This window comes from Molossus molossus, unplaced genomic scaffold (genome assembly GCF_014108415.1).
Source record: "Molossus molossus isolate mMolMol1 unplaced genomic scaffold, mMolMol1.p scaffold_m16_p_1, whole genome shotgun sequence".
Classification (NCBI taxonomy): Eukaryota; Metazoa; Chordata; class Mammalia; order Chiroptera; family Molossidae; genus Molossus; species Molossus molossus.
Window position 1 is genome coordinate 46,156,280 of NW_023425344.1, and position 22,569 is coordinate 46,178,848.

Sequence of the window (22,569 nt, forward strand, 5' to 3'; positions counted from 1 at the left end):
CCCTGGTTGGGTCGTGCGGGTGGCAGCCACTCGATGTGTCCCTTCGCGTCGATGTTTCTCTCTCTCTCTCCCTTCCCCTCTCTCCCTCCCATTCTATCTGTACAAAAAATGGAAAAATACCCTCAGGTGAGGATTAAAAAAAAAAAAAAAAAAAAGAAAAACTATCTCAGAACTCCCCTCAAGGTCAGGTTATTCTTTTGTATATTCAAAAAGTGCCCAGTGTAAAATAAAAATGTATGCAATTCATTCATCTACCTTACCATTAAAAACATTTTATTGTGAATTCCCTGTAAAGTAGGCAATGTGTTAAGCAATGAAGATAGACAGAACATCAAAATATATGCATTCTAAAACTTCAACTCTACAGAGGGAAATACAAATGATTGTGAATATATAATTTTAAAGTAAAAATTGTATAAGGGAAAAACAATTTAGTAGCATGTTTGTCATGGAAGGAATGGCAGTGTCTCCCTGAGTAAGAGAGTGAGCTTCTACTTGAAGTTTGAAAAGGAGATCAGGAAGAGGGAGGTAATGAGGATGGAGGAATGGGGGTAGCATGTGTCCATGCCCTGTGTACACGCCCCGTGTGAGAGGGTAGGAAGGAAGGTCAGTGTGGCTGAAGGACAGATATTAAGGGCAAGAAAAAGCTTGATTTTTTTTTATGACAAAGTCAGCAGTTTAATCATTCTCTGTCTTTTAGTATCCCTAAGACCTAAATTCTGCTTCTTAACTCACTTGGAATGTTTTCATTTAATCAGGTTTTGTTTTTAAGTTGCTAATCCCACATTCCTACATCTAAGTGTGGTATCTTGAACAATAGTTTTTCTTTAATTTGGTATGGTGTGTGTGTGAGAGAGAGAAAGAACGAGAGTGAGGGATTGTGATATTTCCACAATAGGCTAACTACTATAGTTATATATTCTGCTTATTCTGCTTTTACAACTTAGTCTTTTTATTTTTTTCTGACTTACTAAAGAAAACTTAAAAAAATTTTTCCCCTGTTTTTTTACTTAGGTCATTATTTCTTTTCTAATGCACTGTTGCCCATATATTTATGTATGTCGTTATTTATTTATTTTTCCGGTTTGCATAGTCTGCACGTTCCCCGTTTTACCCACACTGACCTCCTCTGCCCCGCTCCTGCCCTCTCAGCAGGCCTTCATGGCTCCATTGTCGGTGTCCAGGGGCTATGCACATATGCACACAACTTGTTTGGTTAATCTTTCCCCCACACTTCCCTCTGAGATTCGTCAGTCTGTTCCATGTTTTCATGTTGCCCATATTTTTAGAGAAATATTTATATTTTAAGATTTATATGAAACCTCTTAATTTTATACTTTAAAGCTTCTTTGATATTTCTAAATTTCCAGATTTCTCTTGCTAATTATAATTATTAATAACTTAAATTATCTCTCTTTTAAAGTATACTTAATAGTTCCTAGTTTATACATTTGCAAGTTGGTGTGTATACATTATTCATGATAATCTAAAATGTATTTCCCTAAAATGGAGTGCACTTTCATTGGTTGTACAAGCAACCTTTACTAACATAATATCTGCATGCTAGTTCAACTCCTTCATTCATATGTGCTGTCTGTATTACTCACTGTACCACTGGGTGGCGTGGCCTTCTGGAGCTCTCTTCTTTGTCATATATATATGGGATCCTCAAATAAAAGAGGAGATATATTAACAGAGGTCCTGTGTATTCAGCCAAAAATATCTGAAAATAAGAAGGTGATTTAGATTAAAGAATACAGTTTTAGATGTTGTTAAAGTTACTTATTATACCTGAAAATAAGAAGAGAATTTAGATCAAACAATAAATTTTTATAGACTTTATTAAGATTTACTTATGACCAGAGGCATGTCTATAGACAGCCTTCCGCGTGAACTGGTGAAATGGACAGGTGAGCATGTTTTTTTTAAAGAATTAGACTGGGCATTGACACAGATAACAAGAAGTCTTCCTTGGAAGGACTAGTCAAGCAATAAAGAGTACAAATATAGTCCATTTAAAATAAAGTGTATATTAGACCCTGCCAGAGTGGCTCAGTGGTTGATCGTCAACCCATGCACCAGGAGGTTGCTGGTTCGATTCCTGGTCAGGGATATGCCCAGGTATGGGCCCGATCCCCCGTGGGGGGTGTGGAGGAGGTGGCCAGTCTATGTCCTTTCTCATCAATGTTTCTATCTTTCCGTTTCTCTCTAAAATAAATAAAGAAAAAACAACTTTAAATAAAGTATATATTAAACCTAATATAATGATTTCTTCATAAATAGTACAAGGTGTTTTTATTTAAATAACCAAACTATTATAAATATTTTCTTCATGTCTCCCAGCCTCATACCTACTTTACCTTCTATGGGAACTGTCCCTGTCACTGGATGGTATGGGCTTCTGTGCCTTTTTATTTATTTATTTATTTATTATTGTTATTTGACTCTGATTCAAATGGAAATAACTCAGTTCTCTCTCTTGAAAGATTTAGACTTTAATTCTAATGAATTTTAGTGGGTGATTGAAAAGGTTGCCCTCTGATTTTTGGAGCTGAGGTGCAAACACATAAGTGGAGAGAAATATCTCATCCACAGAGACAATCAGAAGATTTGGAAAAATTATTGGAAATAAGACCATGTTACTGCAAAAGATTATTCAGCTGACTGGCTTTTGATAGGTTTTGAATTCAGTAACTGCCCATTATTTGGATTGTTTTTGGCGCTAAAACCAGGTTACAATTACTCTCTGGAATGTTTAGACAGAGAAAGGAGAGTAATTTAGCTCTCTGCATTCATGAAGAGGAGAAAGGATACATACATGGCAATAATAGATTTGACTGCCATTACTATGTTGTCTTTGACAATTTTCATTATTTTCCAAGGAAGAAAATTTGCATGGTTTTTTTTTTGAATAATGCAGCTGTGAACATTAATTACAAATTATATTTTTGATCTGTGGTGAAAATTTTGTATAGGTATATGGTTAGAATATGTGATATATATGTAGGTTATATATATACACACACACATAAATAGTGAAATATGTTGGTTTATTCAGTTATAATTCTTCCTTTTAACAATATTTATCATCTCATAAGCCAAGGAAGATTTGTACATGAAGGTAAAAACAATGCAACATCTGGGGGCCCTGGCAAGGTAGCTCAGTTGGTTAGAGCATCGTCCTGATACACCAAGGTGTGGGTTTGATCCATGGTCAGAGCACATACAAGTATTAATCAGAATGCATAAATAAGTGGAATAACAAATTGATGTTTCTCTCTCTCTAAAATAAATAAATAAAAAATTTAAAATAATGCAACATCTGATACCTTCAGTATAAAAGCAAACTTTCTATTGAAAGATAGTATTAATTTATGGCATACAACAAGCCTGATTATGCAGATAGGAATAAAAATGTTTACCACTTTTGAATGTCTTCTGATAGAGTCTAGTTAATACTATAGAATGAGAAAATAATGATTGTTTTTTACAACAAAATGTTTAAAATATTTCAACACTATCTGATCTAGTCAAGTCAAATTTGAGTAAATTCTCTGTTACTGTGTCAGACATGAAATGTTGTGAACAACAGTCAACCTGGACCAAATGTCACTCTTTATTAAGTTAATGAAAATGCCATCACAAATATGAAGTTTCTTTGGATCAGAGGAAATTAAATTACAATCTACTCTCCATCATCTCAAAAAAAAATAAATTGAGAGAGACTGCTAGCTTATAATAATATGTTCTAGGAGGACTAATGTTCTATCAAAAATATTGTTCATGCTGAAACGTGGGGTTAAAACAATACTCAAAAACAAAGAATAGATCCTGACCTGAAATAATTTGGAAATGATAAGAAATAACTTTTAGACAATGCATCTTTCAAAGAAAGTCTATCTGGGTGCATGTAGAAGAAAGGAGAGGTGTTGTAATAAACATGAAATGTAAGCAGAAAATATTTTCAGAATAAATAAAAAGAAGGCAAGACAGACAAATATTAATGACAGCCTTCTGAAAAAGAATTGTTTTTTGTCTAAAAAAAAGAAAAACTAAAACCAAAACCAAAATAACAAGCAAATATGCCAGGTAAAAGCCCAAGCAAATCAGACAAATTTATAAGGACTAGGATCTCCATTATAATCTAAAAATTTAGTAGAGTTTCTATAATCAAAATAAGCAGATACACTTGCTTTTTACTTTGAATATCTTTATTACTTGTACATTCCAATTTATTTCCAATATCAAATTACTTTCATATATCCATTTTATAAAATGTTTCTTTGTATTAAACTAATCTTGCTTTAAACATAAAATTCACTCCTTCTACTAGGCAAACTAGGAAATTGTGATTCTTTGGAACTTCTGTGGAATATTCAAGTTGCTATATGTCTAAATTGAAAAAAAGAAGTAGGCAATAAGATGTTTTAGAAAATAAAAAATCAAAACACGCGACTGCAAGTGTGTTTGAATAGAACTCTTGTGTTTAGACTGTGCTTAATGCATTTTGTTCTCTCTTGAAAAAATAACTTTTTAATTATTTTCCAAAATTGCAATTAAGAAAGGAGAACAAAATGAATTGCACATTTTTATAGTTGTTAAAAATTACTGACAAAATCAATTAGTGCTATATTTAATCTTATAAAGATAGGAGAGCTACTAACTAAAATTATGAGAGCATTTCCCTGTAGTACTATCATTTTGTACTCAGTGAGTACTGTTGAAGCACGGTGACAGTAGAAGAAAGGGTTTTTGTTGTTGTTGTTTGTTTAATTTAAGTAACATATAATGGAGAATTTTATTCCAAGTTATTTAAACAAACCCTCCTAGTGAGATCAGTGAGAAAAACTGAGAAAAATATTTTTTAGGCTTCAAAGAGGTTCTAAGTCACTGAAAAATTAGAAAGTTAAGATTTTTTTAAACAGAGCTTTAGAGTAGTGATTGACCTGGGAAATGAAGCCCAATATGAGCCTGAGGGCCAGGCAGTGTGGCCCAGTGGATTGAGCATTGCCCCATGGACTGAGAGGTCCCGGTTTGATTCCCAGTCAGGCACATGCCTGGGTTGCGGGTTCGATCCCCAGTAGGGGGCTTGCAGGAGGCAGCCGATTGATGTTTCTCACATCAATGTTTCTATTTCTATCTCCTTAAAGAATCAATAAAAACATATTAAAAAAAGAGCCCAAGCCTGATAAGAACACCAAATCTTTTGAGGGTGCCTGAGAATGCAAGGAATAAAAATTGTTTCTTATTATTTTCCAAAGGTAGAAGTTGCCTGATATAATCTGCAGAATTTGAGTTAGGACATAGAAGAGTTATAGTTTAGGAATAAAGATAAAGCAGAAATAGATCTGTCTTTACAGGTAGTGAAGCTGAGCCTGAATCATTGACTGTGTTAAAATGACCTGGACTCAGTAGTGCTATTAGTCCATCTGTAGGATGATGTATTACCTTTGAAAGAAGATAACATTATTCTGAGCCTCACATTACTTTAAAAATTTTCCACAAATTTTCCTACAGTAATGCTGAAATATGCAGATATATAAGGAGAGTAGACATTATGACCAAAACCAAGAGAAACAGCAGATATTTAAAATATATGAACTGAAGAGTCACCTAACAGAATTATCAGAGACATACCTTAAAACGGTCTTTTTTATGTTTAAAGAAAGTAAAAACAAGGTTGAAAGTTTTAGCAATTATTTGAAAACTATGAAACAAGAAATATGGAAATATAATAGAATCCCAGAAGAAGACTACAAAGAGAATAATAAGGAATCAAAAGGTAAAAAGAGCCCTGGCTGGTTTGGCTCAGTGATTAGAGCCTGTGGACCAGTGGGTCACGAGTTTGATTCCAGTCAAGTGCAGGTACCTTGGTTGTGGTTCGTCCCAGGCCATGGTCAAGGTCTTTCAAGAGGCAACCAGTCAATGTGTCTCTCCCACATAGATGTTTCTCTCTCTCTCTCTCCCTCCCACTCTATCTGAAGAAAAATAGAAGAATATCTTCGTGTGAGGATAAAAAAATAAAAGGTAAAAACAGTATCCTAACTAATTTTTCAGATTAAATATATATCAAAATCATAGACTCAGGATTATACTATAAACTCAAGGGCGGATAAATAGAAACATAAACATAACTGTGAACACCATAGTCAAACTACTATAACCAAGACAACAACAAAAAATAATTTGTAAAGTAGGTCAGACACATTAATTTCAAAAGTGTATAGTAGACTTTTTAACAGAAACAATGGGTGTCAAAAACAAAATGCTAAAATTGTGTGAATTAAAGGTGAACATTGCTGCCAACATGGGATTATTTTTCTGCAAAAGATATCTTCCAAGAATAAAAGTTAAATGCATACATTTTAATATAAACAAGAATTAAGAGACTTCATTAATGACAGAACCACAATAAACACTAAAGATATTATTCAGAAAGGAGAATAATTTTCTTAGCTGTAAGCTCACCATTAAAAAGAAGAACTAAATTGCCATAAAAAGGATAAATCTAGATAAACATTGACCATATAATATTGCTGTAAGTAATATAGACAGACAAAATAAACAATAGAAAGTGAGTCAGGAGGAATTCAAGTATGTAAAAAACATTAAACTATCTATAAAGTATCTTCACATTAGTAAACTTAAATTAAGCAAATTATATTAATATTTAATTTTTTAAGCTGCATATTGTAATGTCTTGGGTAATCACCAAAGTTACTAAAAAAAGAAGCTATACCCCGGCTGGTGTGGCTCAGTGGATTGAGTATCCTCCCACGGACTGAGAAGTCTCGGTTCAATTCCTGGTCAAGGCATATGCCTGGGTTGTAGGCTCCGTCCCTAGTAGGGGGTGTGCAGGAGGTAGCTGATTGATATTTGTATCTCACATGGATGATTCTCTCTCTCTCTCCCCGTCCCACTCACTCTAAAAATCAATAAAACATTTTTTTTAAAAGAAGCTATAACTCCCAAAATAATAGGGAGGCTAATAGAAAAGAATGATAATTAATCCAAAATTGGGCAAGAAAAACAAACAGAAAATAGATTATAAAACACATGAGGCAAATTGAAAGAAAATACTAAGTTTAAAAATAAAAAACAGATAATCCTTTACAATAATAATAATGATAAAAACTAAAATATAAAGCTATTAAACTACTGGAAGAAAACATAGAAACAAAACTTCCAGGTCCAATGCTAGGCAGTGTTCTTATATATGACAGGAAAGGCAAGATCCTTAAGAAAACAATATTAAAAAATTAGACTGCACTGAAGTTGAAAACATTTTGCACAGCAACATTTTGTTAACATGATATAAAGACAAGATAAAAACTCAGAGAAAACATTCATAAACCATATATCAGATAAAACATGTATATCTAAAATATAAAAGTTACTCTTAAAACTCAACAGTGTGTCCCAGATAATAAAAATTTATGTTATGTTCCTACAAATACCTATACATTGATATATATATATATCAATGTATATTTTTAGGGGTGGGTTCCTGCCCCTAGCAGGAACCAAAACCAGGACTCCCTGGTCCACAGGCCGACTCTCCAACCACTGAGCCAAACAGGCCAGGGCAATAATAGCTATATTTGTAATAGGAAAATACTGAAAACCACCCAAATGTCTGTCAATGTGTGAACAGTTAAGCAAACTCTGCTACATCCATACAACTGAATGCTACGCAATAAAAAAGAGTGGAACATTGATACTGGACACAACTAGGATCCTAAAGGCACTATGCTTATAAAAAAAATGAATATTAATCTCAATAAAACTGTTTGAATCTGTTTATATAGCATTTACCACATGACAAAAATATGGAGATTCAGATTGGTGGTTGCCCCAGGGTAGGGACGAGAGTGTGTGAATACACAGGGGTAGTGTAGGGGTTCCTCCGTGGGAATAGAAAAATTCTGCGTCTGGCTTCGGTGGTAGATAGATGAATGTATGCAACAGAAAAATGGCAGAGTGATATGTGCACACATGAAGGAATATGCAATAATAAAAACAGTAAGATCTGTAGTCTAGTCTAGTTATTTGCATTTATATAGTGAGAATTGTTATATTATTATGTTAGACCATTCTCCTAAGTCTTTCAATAAGTTCAATTTTCTCAATAATTCTATGAGAACACACTCTTTCTTGATAAAAAATATTAAATGCCAATTTTGATCTTGCTAAATTAAAGAGATTGTGTCTTAAAAACCCCCATTATGATAATGTTTTTATTCTAGGAGTGCATGTTAATATTTTATAAATGTACAAGAATATTATGTGTGATAAAACATTGCTCATATTGTACAACTTAGTTGATACAAAGTGGGTGTGATAGCAATGGAGTGTGTGTGTTTTTACACTTCATTGGCCTGACTCATTTGGAAGAAAGGCTATGTGAACCATGGATTGCGTAAAAATATCTAGCTTATTTCCAGAGTTGTGGTTGTCACCTAAATTACTTTCCTCTCAAATAAGCTCTAATTTTCTAGCACAGTTGTCATGGAATTCCACCTTAGCACCTTTTCTCCTCAGTGCTTATTCAAATGACACAGCTGATCGATAATGCTGACAAAAAGGAAAGTCATTTTGAATAGAAAATATTAAAAGTGTAATCACATCAAAGACATGTAATAGAATGCAATCCGAAAGAAAGCTTTAAAAGTTTAAACAATATAAATAAGTTTTATTTAACTGAAAATAGATAGATTGCAGTATTCTTTGTATATCAGGTCAAAATTATTTACTGGATTAAAAATTTTATTACCTCTGTTACTAAATATCAGATAGCATTTCTTCTTGCTACTGAATGTATTCCATTACTCATGAATAACTCAATACTTGTGAACTGGTGTCAAGTATTTTCCGTTTCTTGTTCTTCCAAGTCGGTTAATGTAGTCTTCATTCTTTCAATGCCATTGGATTCAATCACCACCACTTGGAAAACTACTCCTCCAAGGAGAACGAACCAAAGCACACCCTCCTCCCAGGCCAAACTACTTTACTCTGAGTTTCCAAAATACTCTCCCTCTGTTAGAACATTTCTATTGAATATTTGACCTTCCTTCTTTCCAATGTCAACAGAATCTTCATTATCACCAGACTCCTAGAAGGAAAGCTGAAGGAACACCATTTAAACTGAGAAGGCACAGGGGGAACAGAAATGAGGTCATCAGTCATTCGATAGATTGACATATAGATATTTATATTCTTTCTTTAATATTTTAAATATATTTTTTAATTGATTCTTTACAGAGAGAAGAAGGGAGAGAGAGATTGAAACATTGATGTGAGAGAGAAACACCAATACGCTGACTCCTACAGTGGAGCCCACAACCCCGTCATGTGCCCTGACCGGGAATCGAACCAGGACCTCTCAGTCCATGGGGGGACACTCAGGCCACTGAACTACAATGGCTGGCCTTATCTTCCTTCTTTCAACTGTTCTCTTTTTCGTTGCTCCAATTCTTGAATGGAATATTAAGAACTGGTCATAGAAAGAATGGTCAGTTTAAAATATCATTCGTTATAGTATTTTGTTTCACTATAAATCACTTGATGGAAATATTTTACATCAGCAAATATTTCACATCAAAATGTGGGCATATATATTGCATTTCAAATTAATACTTACTGTTGTCCAACGGACCTGCTGACCTAGGTCTGTAAAATAGAGTGTGATGATGGAGGATGCTGCAACACTTTGAATGGTTATGTAGTCCTTCAAAAAAGGCCCACCTAAAGTAATGAGGAAATAATACTTTAACACAATTTCAAGGCATAATGATAAATAAATTCTAATGAGAAACAAATCAAATCTAAAATAAATTGTATATATAAATTGTGACATATACAATAAACATTTAAAGTAAAATAAAATCTAAATATACTCCTTTTATAACATATATCTAGTTAGTTTTCAAATGCACAGTGGTTTCCCAATGCTATCTAAACAAAGTAGTCTACCAAGAGCTAATATACTGTTGTGTTCTAAGTAAATGTAATATTGGATAATGTCATAATCAAGTTTGATACAAGGTACTTTTAAAATATAATTTTGGGCCCTGGCCAGTTTGGCTCAGCGGTTAGAGCGTTGGCCTACGGTCCAGAGAGACCTGGATTCGGTTCCCGCTAAGGTCATGGACCGAGGTTGCAGTTTGTCCCGGGCCCTGGTTGGGTTGTGCGGGTGGCAACCACTCAATGTGTCCCTTTCATGTCTATGTTTCTCTCTCCTCTCTTCCACTCTCTCCCTCCCACTCTATCTGAACAGAAAACAAAAAAATGTCCTTGGGTGCGGATAAAAAAATAAAATAAAATATATAATTTGGGGTATCAGTACATATACATTCAACTGTTCTCTAAATGATTTTATTATAGGATACATTAATTGGGGTAAAATGATTTTAGTGGTTATTTTAAAGCACCAGAGGAGAGGCAGGGTTTACCTTTTTGAAAGACCACTGTGGATACTGTGTTGAAAGTGGGAAGAAAAGAAGCAAGATTATTTAGGAGGAACTGAGAATCCATCAAGAGGTGAATGATATTTGTGTGGGAATGATATTTGTGTGGATTAAAGTGGCAGTGGAGGGAAATGTTAACAATCATCACTTACAGTATATGTTGAACATAGAGTAGGTTCAACTTGAGAAGAGAGGATCCAGTTAGATAAGAACTGGTCTTAGATCTTTGGCCTGAGAACTTAGTACATTGTAACACCATTAATTGACATGAAGAAGACTGAGGAAGGAACAGGATTTGTGGGTGAAAATTGGGATTTCAGTTAGGGTATGATAAGTGTGTGATAACTATCAGACATTTAAGTGAGAGCTGTAAGTAGGCAGTTGGGTAGATGTGTCTATAAGTACTTGAAAATTATTAAAAGTTAAACCCTTGGGGCTTAAGGAGATAATTTGTGTATTCAGTTTAAAAAGAAGACAACAGAAACAAAGACAGAACTTTCTAGCACTCCAGAATTTCAAATTAGCTAGAGAAATATATTGTGAAGATTAATGAGCAGAGAATCCAGCCACATTGGGTCTTCAAGCTATTAAGTGAGTGTTATTTTAAGATGATAAGTTTGTGGTAATTTGTTGCAGAACAATAGGAACTAACGCAACGTGGATCAAGGTAAAGACTTTGCTATCCAAACGGTCAGTGGTATCCTGGGACAATCATGTACAGCAGCATGAACTATTAATAAGGCCAAAAAGTTCTGATGGCTTTTTACCACTTGAAAGTGGACTAAGGACACCTTTTCAACATGCACCCACTGACACCTTTGGGGAGGTGATTAGTTTCTACTCTTCCATAGCCCTTGCTAGCTTCAAGGAACAGAGCACTGGCATTATGTTTTAAAATGTGGTTCCATCGCTTTGATTTGCGAGTAAAACAAGCTGACAGAATCCAGACATAAAATTAATTACACCACTCTTAGACTCAGTTATCATGGACACCTGTCTATGCCTATGTCCTTTTCCAAAGGGAGAAGAATATGGAGGGCCAAGAGAACATGTCTAATGTGAGCCATGGCATTTTTCCTATGTCATACTTCAGCCATTTAAAGCCTTTGAGTTTTCTGAATGAATTAACTCAAACAATACATCTTCCTTGGGTATTTCCTCTCAAGAATGGGCCAGATATTAAGGTGTATATCTCTAAGGCCTATCTCTAAGGTATATCTCTAGGGTTTGTCAAGGCTGTTGTATAAAGGGTGTGGATGGTTGGAGCAGTGATAGAAAGAGAAGGGCCAACTCCACCCATGCTTCACCTTTCTACTATAGAAGTGAGAGCTGTAAGTAGGCAGTTGGGTAGATGAAGAATCAGAAATTCAACCCTCTCCTTCCAGCACATTATGAAGTCCTGATAATTAATCAGGTGGGAAAAGAGAACACATCTGAGTTGACTGTTTATTTATTTTTATTTTTATTTTTTTTTATCCTCACCTGAGGACATTTTTCCATTCTTTGTTCAGGTAGAGTGGGAGGGAGAGAGAGAGAAACATCGACGTGAAAGGTACACATCGAGTGGCTGCCATCTGCATGACCAACCAGGGCCGGGTACGTGCCCTTAGCGGAAACCGAACCCGGGTCTCTCAGGACCGCAGGCCGACGCTCCAACCGCTGAGCCAAACTGGCCAGGGCTGAGTTGACTGTTTATATGACAGATTTATTGTAACCACAGCTGCCATTCTTCACAATTTTCATATCCACACCACTTACAATATGACTTTTAGTTTCTCCTAATAAGAATTGGTATCTTTTTCCTCGTGCCTTGAATATGGGCTAGCCAAGTGAGTTGCTTTCACAAACAGAATGCAGGGCAAGGGATCAGATGTCAGTGGCAAACCTGGGCCTCAGGAATTCTTGAGTGCTTGTGCTCATGTGTTTATCTCCCTACTTCCACCATGAGAATAAGCTCATAATGTTCTTCTGAAGCATGAGAGACCACATAGAACAGAGGAGGGGTTGCAGTTGTGACTATGACAGTCCTTCCCCAACAATTCACCAACTGATTACAGCTGCATGAGTAAGACTAGCCAAGTAAGGCCAACTCTGTCCAGCCAAGCTCCGCAGCACCACTGACCCCAATAAATGTCTATTGTGTTTTCTCATAAAAAAAAATCAATGTTTGTGATTTTATGTTTTAGTGAAGACTTTTTTGTGAAGAAAATGTAAAAGACTAAATTCACATAGTGTCATTGTTTGTAGTACAATCATTTTGGCAAATATATTCTGGCGATAAATGTATGTAAATATTCAGGCCTGAAATAATTTTTTGTTGTCTTTTTTTTCATAATATGTTAACTATGTTTATAGTTGTAACTATGATTGTTAAAGTATCTAACATGCACAAATTATTACAGTGTTTTGTAAACATAATCTTAAAAAAAAAAAAGTTAGGTTCTTTAATTAGTTCCAATTTACAAAAGAAGACCCTATAGTTAGGTAAATAGAGAGTCTGGATTAAAATTTGGAGTTATCCCAAATAAACACTTTGCACCATGGTATGCTTACCTCACTAAGTTAATTGATTTCTAAAACAAAAATATGTCAGCACATTTCTATCCAAGGACACTTGACTGTATTTCATTCAAATCACACATTGGTATACTCAACAAAGTAAATAAATGGGAGGGGAAAGTAAAAATTCACATTTACTGGAAAGGCTGAACTAACAGAAATCCCCCAATCCCTTATAGTGACCTTCAAATTAAAATTACATTTGACATTGATGTCTGTGACATTCTCCGAGTCTTTTTATGAGTCAAGTTCATAAACAACACCACTATTTCATTTTATGTTATTTCATAATCCATGTGTTGAAAGGCATTTATGTGCCTGGAACATACTAGGCCCTGCAGAGACTAAAATAAACAAGATAATGCTTTGTCTCTTTTAAACTCTAGCCAAATGAAAATTCATCTTGAGCATTTGAACTTGGAGGAATTCGAGACCACCAATAAAATGTGACTCTAAGAATGCCATGAATTTTTATGTTTTCAACACAGAGGTCTCAGACAAAGACAGAATGTTTAAGATAACAATGGGAACAACTACAAGACCTTAGAGAGATACAAGAAAAATCATTATTTGTTCATATGTGAATGTGTTATCTGAAAAATGATAGTCAGAATATTTTTAAAGCAACAGAAAAAAAAAAGTGCACCACTGTATGGAGAAATTTAGAGACTGAAATTTCTTATTAGATGCCTATTGTTACTATTATTGAGTTTGACTATGTAGTCTTCTGAAATTTACATTCTACCCACAACTTTCATTTAACAATTCCAATTTCAGGGTCAACTTGATCCAGTGTCAATAACAATGATTCTTAGGAGGACTAATTTTTAAATGTATCTTTTCAATAAATTTTCTGAATGGAGAATAGAAATTGAAACTTAAGGTTTCATAATGGTAATAATAATTCTCCCTGTGATTCATTTGTTTCTGCTCCTGCTCACCTCGCTGATCCTGCTTTATCATTGCAGAAACTGAAAGGATAAAAAGGAAAGAGCTAACCTGGATTCCTGAGGATATATTAGAAGGCAGAGCGTGAGGAAACAGCTCAGTGAAGGCTTTAGAGGCAAAACAATGCTAGTTCAGAACCTGCCTCCAATATGCGCTGATAGTGAATGGCAAAAATTATCTCTTTGAGACTAAAATTCTTTATCCATAAAAGTGGAACACTGATTTGTTGGAAGGATCACATACGATAATATATTTATGGCATTTACTACAGTGCTTGCCATTTAATACATGGTAAATATTAGCCTTTGATGACAGAAAAAGGATTCCAAATTAGATAAATAGATGTGAAAATTAGTTCTTACCACATTCTAGCTGCAGACCAATTCGGGAAGGGTACCACTTAGGATCTATTCAATGAGAAATAACATTTAATTGTCAGCACAAATGTAAACATTTTAAAATCTGGAAGTGTTCATTGGAAGACAGATTCGATCTTGGGAAATGAATAAAATGGTTATCCAGTGTCATGGAGATAACATGGAGATTGTGATTACCCTTGTCAGGGCGCTGAGAAGCAGTGGTGGATAGTTCTGAAAGCAAGCAAGATGAGAGCTTAAGGGGTGGTAATTTCCTGCTTTTTGATCTGGGGATTGTTGATGTATGCATTCAGTCCGTGGACATGTACGAAGAAGTTATGTGATCTAGGTATGACTTGTGCACTTTATGCAAGTTATTCTTCAGTAAAAAGCTTAAACATCTTCCTGTAAAACAGGAGGACTTGCCCCTGCCTGGTTGGAGCGTCCTCCATATACCAGAAAAGTTGCTGTTAAATTCCCAGTCAGGGCACATACCTAGGTTTCGGGTGCTATCCCTGGTCAGGGTGCATACAGGAGGCAACCGATCAATGTTTTTCTATTTTATCAATGTGTCCCTCTCTCTTTGCCTTTCTCTCTCTCCCCTACTAAAAAAAAAAAAAAAAAAAAAAAAAAAAAATCAATAAACATATCTTTGGGTGAGTATTAAATTTTTTTTTAAAAAAAGAGGACTTTGCCCTGGCCGGTTTGGCTCAGTGGTTAGAGCGTCGGCCTGTGGTCCTGAGAGACCCGGGTTCGGTTCCCGCTAAGGGCATGTACCTCGGTTGCAGTTTGTCCCCGGCCCTGGTTGGTCGTGCGGGTGGCAGCCACTCGATGTGTCCCTTCACGTCGATGTTTCTCTCTCTCTCTGTTCCTCTCCCTCCCACTCTACTTGAACAAAAAAAGAGGACTTTGATTTTATGTAAAATGCATTTAACATCGGCATGTGAAAGTGGGTTATTGTCTCGATCTGGAGTAAGATGCTCCATCTGAATAATATGTAATATTGACTTTTAATATTATGCGTATATTGATCATAATGCAAACATCACTTTGGTATCTCCTACTTATACTACCATTAGGAATACATAGATTACTAAAGAATTCTACCTGAATGAGAAAATCAAAACATTTTCATAATTACCAGAATATAATTATTTTCTTATGTTACTTTAATCCTCACCCAAGGACATTTTTTTTTTTTTCATTTTTTGTTCAGATAGAATGGGAGGGAGAGAGAGAAAGAAAGAGAGTGAGAGAGAGACATTGATATGAAAGGGACATATCGAGTGGCTGCCTCCCGCACAACCCAACCAGGGCTGGGGACAAACTGCAACCTAGGTATGTGCCCTTAGCAGGAACTGAACCCAGGTTTCTCTGGACCGCAGGCCAATGCTCTAACCACTGAGCCAAGCCAACCAGGGATTCTTATGATACTTGAAAGCCTCTATTGAAAATTTAATTCTGACTATGAGGTCTACTTTAAAAAAAAAATCTTTTTATTGATTTTTTTTAGAGAGAGAGTAAGGGAGAGAGAGAGAGACAGAAACATCTATGTGAGAGAGACACATTGATCCGCTGCCTCCGACACACCCCCACCGGGAATCGAGCCCAAACCTGGGCATGTGCCCTGACCGGGAACCAAACCAGGACCTTTCATTCTACGGGATGATGCACAACCCACTGAACCATGCGGGCTGGGCTATGAGATCTACTTTTAAGCAAAGAATCTTGATAAATGATAAATTAAGAGTATTGTCAAAGAAATATTCCACAATTATTTTGTTTTCAAAACATTACTTTTTAAAGTGTCAAAATGAGTGATAATAATGTGATATAACTAGACTATTGCAATCAATTCTGCCTAATTTACTACATGAAGACCACTTATTCATATAAGTTCTAATGAAAAAATAGCTCATAAGTCAAAAATTCTAACCACCAGTTAAAAGCCATTTAGAATTATAATATAAACAAAATTTAGTAATAACATTGGCATATGAGGAATGCATAAATATTTAACTGTGACATTTGATTTTTTTAAATTAGAAAATATGCAGATGAAGGCACATTATTTTTGTATTTAATACAATTGTCATTATTTATATAGGTATTTATTATTCTGAAATGTATGCTAACATTGTTTGTTAAAAAATATTTAGCCCTGGCCAGTTTGGCTCAGCGGTTAGAGTGTCGGCCTGCGGTCCAGAGAGACCCGGGTTCGGTTCCCGCTAAGGGCACGTACTTCGGTTGCAGTTTGTCCCCGGCCCTGGTTGGTCGTGCGGGTGGCAGCCACTCGATGTGTCCCTTCACGTCGATGTTTCTCTCTCTCTCTAAAATATTTAAAAATAGCTACCTTAGTCCTGGCCAGCTTGGCTCAATGGTTAGAGTACCAGCCGTGGATCAAAGAGTCATGGGTTCGATTCCAGTCAAGGGCATGTACCTTAGTTGCCATTCAGTCCCTGGCCCTGGTCGGAGTTGTGCAAGAGGCAACCAGTGAATGTGTCCCTCTCACATCGATGTCTCTCTCTCTCTCTCTTCCTCTCTCTCTCTCTCTTTCTCTCTCTCTCATTCTCTCTCTCTCTCATTCTCTCTATCTCTCTCCCTCCCACTCTACCTGAATATAATTGAACAAATATCCTTGGGTGAGGATTCAAAATAAATAGCTACCTTATTACTCATATGTGAAAACTGGTTTCCAAAGAAGATATAATGCAAATGAATACAAGAGAGTCTTCTATAGTTTTAATTGAATTTCTAGTTGTGGGTATTGGAAAAAATACAAACCTTTTGAGAATCCATTTATACTTGACAAATAGTCATTGACAACCTGTGATTAGTGTATGTAAGCTGTCATATTCTGAACATTCTAATAATATTCATGTAAGACATCACTTTCAATAGTGCTTTATGATTCCTTTAATGGTGGAAATGTCAATGCAAAACTAGCCCTATCACTTTAAGCAAATATATATGTCTGTGAACTACATGAGCGAATACTGGCAGAAGCCACAATGATGATGAATCAAAGAACTTAGAAGCTCTAAACATCTTTAGAAAATCCATGTCCTTCCAACTCTTTCAACATAGATAAATTATAAAACTACTTATAAAATAAACTGGGCATTTATAGGTTGTGATCTTTAAACATTGTGTGCTAGTGAGAGTTATCAACTGCCTATGTAGGCCTTTAGATTAGTAACAGTTATCTTATATTCCCTCAGTTATCTTTTAAAGGAACAAAAATACATTTTCTGAAATGTTCTGTACTTACTGGAATGAGGTAGCGTAGACTAGAAAAATGGCAGGAAAAAAAAGACAATTTATAAAGGTTAAAGAACATAGGTTACAAAAAATGTTTAGCATGCATTTACAGTCTAGAAGATTATTTATAATGCTGGGTATATTGAACTGACGCACAGCTGACTTATGATTATGTAGTAGATATAATGCATTGTCCAGGATCTTAAATTATCTATGATGTTGAACTTGATTTATATAACTCTTATCATATTTTAGCCTAGCTTTAGAGTGTTTTCCTTGATAAGTGGAAGTGTTCAAATCACTATGTAATAGCATTCTAAATATGTAATGTCTTCATATAATTCAAATGTATTTATTTTAATAAGGTGGCATTTTCTAAACATGGCTATGACCCATTAGTAATTTAAAAGATTGGAATCAGTATTTTATTCTCAGCATTATAGAAAAGTAAAGAAAGAAAGAAAAGAAAAGAAAAGAAAAGAAAGAAAAGAAAAGAAAAGAAAGGAAAGAGGGAAGGGAAGGGAAGGGAAGGGAAGGGGAGGGGAGGGGAGGGGAGGGGAGGGGAGGGGAAGGGAGGGGAGGGGAGGGGAGGGGAGGGGAGGGGAGGGGAGGGGAGGGGAGACTACAGTAGAAATGTATTGTCATAAAAAATGGATGCAACATATTAAATTCTAGATAGACAGGCTTAGTATTGGTTTTTTGAACTTTTGCTTCATTATCAATATTGTGTTTTTATAAGACTAATATTCTGAATCAAAGTAAAAAATGTTTGAAACCCATGAGTCTAAAAAATTACATTTCTTAAATTTCCTAAAGCTATTTATTATAGAGCTTTAACATAAAAGTTGTCATCAGTGATTGAATTAAATCCTGAAAGATAAAACTGATTTGAAGGGTTTAAATATTTTACTTCGGATAATGAACTCTCAGAAAGAGGAACTAAAATAAATCCCATTTGCTATTGCAACAAAGAAATTAAGATAGTGAGGAATAAAATTAACCAAAAACATAAAAGACTTGTTCCCTGAAAACTATGGGGCATTGAAAAAAGAAATAGGAAAAAAATACAGACTAATGGAAGCATATACAGTGTTCATGGATTGGAAGAATTAGCATCATTAAAATCTCCATACTACCTAAAGCAATCTATAGATTCAATGCAACCCCTATTAAATACCAACTGCATATTTCACAGCTCTAGAACATATACTCCAAAATTTTATATAGAACAAAAAAAACTTTGAATAGCCACATCAATTTCAAGAAAGAAAAACAAAGTAGGAGGGATCCCAATACCAGATATCAAATTACACTACAAAACCATGTAATCAAAACAGCCTGGTACTGGCACAAGAACAGGCATATAGATCAATAGAACAGAACAGAGAGCGCAGAAATCGATGCAAGCCATTAGCTCAATTAATATTTGACAAAGGAAGCAATAGAATACCATGGAGTAAAAGTAGCATCTTCAACAAACGGTGCTGGGAAAATTGGACAGGTACATGCGGAAAAGTGAAACTAGGCCACCAACTTACACCATACACAAGAATAAACTAAAAATGGATAAAATACTTAATTATAAGTTGTGAAACCATAAAAATCCTAGAAGAAACCATAGGAACCCAAATCTCAGACATCTCAAGTAACAGTATTTTCACTGATACATCACCCAGAGCAAGAGAAACAAAGGACATCAAAAGAAAAAGCTTCTGCACAACAAAGAAACCATCAATAAAATGAAAAGGGATCCCACTGTATGAGAGAACATATTTACCAATGACACATCTAATAAGGTGTAGTTTCCAAATATATAAAGAACTGATATAACTTAACAAAAGGAAGACAATCCAACTAGCCAAGGCTTATTTGGCTCAGTCGTTAGAACATCAACAGACCAAAGAGTTGTGCGTTTGATTCTGGGTCAAGGGCAGGTTTGATCCACAGCCCCTGTTGGAACCATGCAGGAGGTAACCAATCGAGGTCTCTCTCATATCAATTTTTTTTCTCTTTCTTTCTCTCCTCTTTTCTCCCACCTTCTGTCCCTCCCTTCCACTCTATCTAAAAATCAATGGGGAGAAAAAAAGGCCAAAGACCCAAAATAAGCATTTCTTGAAAGAGGACATAGCAGAGGGCCAAAAAACCCATGGAAAAAATGTTCAAAGTCACTAATCATTAGAGAGATGCAAATTAAAATAACAATGAGGTATCACTTTACACCTGCCAGTATGGCTGCCATCAACAAATCAACAAACAACAAGTGCTGGCAAGGATGTGGAGAAAAGGGAACCCTAGTACACTGTTGGTGGGAATGCAAACTGGTGTAGCCACTATGGAAAACAGAATGGAGTTCTCTCAAAAAATTAAAAATGGATCTGCCATTTGACCCAGTGATTTCACTTCTAGCAATATCTCCTAAAATCTTGCAACACCAATCAGAAAGAATACATGCACCCCTGTTTTCATAGCAGCACTATTTACAATAGCTAAGATCTGGGAACAGCCCAAGTGCCCATCAGTATATGAGTGGATAAAAAAACTGTGGTACATTTACAAATGGAATATTATGCAGCTGTTTAATAATAAAAAAAAGGATCTCTTACCCTTTGAGACAGCATGGACAGACCTGGAGAATATTATGCTTAGCAAAATAAGTGAATCAGAGAAAGACAAGTATCACATGATTTCACTTATATGTGGAATCTGATGAACAAATTAAACTGACAAACAAAACAGGTCCAGAGACATGGGAGCATGGAACAAACTGACAAACCTCAGAGGGAAGGAGGAGTGGGGTGGGCAGAGATTATCCAAAGAACTTATATGCATGTATGCATAACCCATGGACATAGACAACGCTACAGTGTAGGCCTGGTGGGGGACAGAAGTAGGGTGAGAGTGTCAATGGGGGAAAAGAGGGTAGACATCTGTAATAGTTTCAACAATAAAGGTAAATTTTAAAAAGAGTTACAAAAATAGTCATGGGGATATAAAGTATAGAAAATATTGTCAGTAATAGTATAATAATTATATATGGTGTTAGCAGGTTGATCAATTCATAAGTTATATAAATGTCTACTCAGTATGTGGTATACTTGAAACTAATATAATATTGTATGTTACCTGTAATTGAAACAATAACAACAACAACAAATTAAACAAAAGGTACTACTTAATGTATGTGGTGGGATATGTATAGTGAACCGTGACCAAGTTTTGGAGTCTGCGTCCCGAGCGCTCCTGGCTGGCATGGTGGGCCCCGATGAAGTGTAAACAGAAGCTGCACCGTTCTGCAGTACGCTGTGCAGAGCTGGCTCTTTTCAAGACGTTCGTGCAGAAAGATAAAACACTGTTCTACAAGTTTATACATGGCTTAGTTCAATTCCTCAAGATGTTAGAACTTCATGCTGAAGAAATAAACAAAATGTAGTGTCTTGTGGTGAAAATATAAAGTAAGGACATTATTAGTTAGACTACCAAATCTTATACCCAGTAGACCCTTTCTATTAGTAAATGAACATTGAAAGGATCAATTTTGAGAAAAATAAATTGATTCCAGACCTAATAGGTGAAATAAACTAAACAATATTTAGTAAAAAAAAAACACACAAAAACTTGTGTATATGTGGATAATTATATATAATATAAAATATAATATATATTTGATTATATAAAATAATAAAAATAATGATAATTTATGGTCATATACAAAAATAAACAAGATGCTGGACAACAATAATGAACAATGGAAGGTGTTTGAATTTAAAGTATTTTGGATACCTTGTGTATGTAGGAAGAATGTAGAAATAGTGATTAATCTTAGATTTTGATAAAATGAGTTTTTAAATAAAGTTTTATAAATAAAATTTTATACTTATATAAAGCCAATTTTGATTAATAACTTTCATCTATTTTCCTTCTAGAATCCAAAGATGTTTGCAACTTTCTCTTTCCTGTCAGGTAAAAGCTTGCTCCAATGGGAAGTCTCATGTGTACAAAACAAGAAAATGCCCACCTACACACGTATATAGTCTGAGGACATTATGAGAAATTGATAGGTCATAAGGAGCATGGAGTTGATGCTGGGAGTAATAGGGTGGTAAGGATAATATACAGAGCAGGTCAATATGAGAAAATCTATCGAACAGAAGACCACTAGAGGTATCTAGATTTAAAATGTCAAATATCTGAACTGTGGTTGTGAGATTTCAGATATACCAATGTCATAGAATTGGTAATTGTTTTAGTAGTACACACTTATTAATAGTCAGAGACCGCCCTGGCCAGTTTGGCTCAGCGGTTAGAGTGTCGGCCTGCGGTCCGGAGAGACCCGGGTTCGGTTCCCGCTAAGGGCACGTACTTCGGTTGCAGTTTGTCCCCGGCCCTGGTTGGTCGTGCGGGTGGCAGCCACTCGATGTGTCCCTTCACGTCGATGTTTCTCACTCTCTCTCCCTTCCTCTCTCTCTCTCTCCCACTCTATCTGTACAAAAAATGGAAAAATATCCTCGGGTGAGGATAAAAAAAAAAAAAATAGTCAGAGACCCCTTTTAAATAATGGTATTGCAACAGACACTCCAAGAATGTTAATAAATATACTTATAATATATCTATCGATACACATACCTACACAGCCATGTATATATATACACATACACAATTAATTGTTCTTATAATTGAGATATTTCATTTGTTCTGGAATTGAAAAGTTTATATTAATTTGCCATTCCCCAAATCCAATAGCTTCAAATACAAAACAAAACACCTAGGGTGAATATGGTTTCTCATTATCACAGTAGTTTAAATACTGATAAATCCAAAAACAGTTTTCAGGGGAGGTAGATAAACTGTACAGAAATTGAAAATATTCCACTTGAACCCTAAGGCGTTTTTATAGCATTTTTACATTACAATATAATTCATTATAAAATATATTTTCCTGTTAATTGCACCAAGTATTTCTTCAATTCAGTTTTCATCAA

At 35.3% G+C, this 22,569-nt stretch overlaps 1 protein-coding gene across 1 annotated transcript in view; it reads right to left on the reverse strand.

Moving 5' to 3' along the window:
- The window catches only part of TECRL (trans-2,3-enoyl-CoA reductase like), a 90,841-nt gene that overhangs the window by 33,837 nt on the left and 34,435 nt on the right, over positions 1-22,569 (reverse strand). Inside the window, exons 3-5 of the mRNA XM_036245848.1 lie at positions 14,336-14,380; positions 9,641-9,744; positions 1,608-1,723 (exon numbers count right to left, since the gene is read on the reverse strand). Of these exons, the coding sequence (XP_036101741.1) occupies positions 1,608-1,723; positions 9,641-9,744; positions 14,336-14,380 (265 nt within the window). The remainder of the gene's footprint in view (positions 1-1,607; positions 1,724-9,640; positions 9,745-14,335; positions 14,381-22,569) is intronic.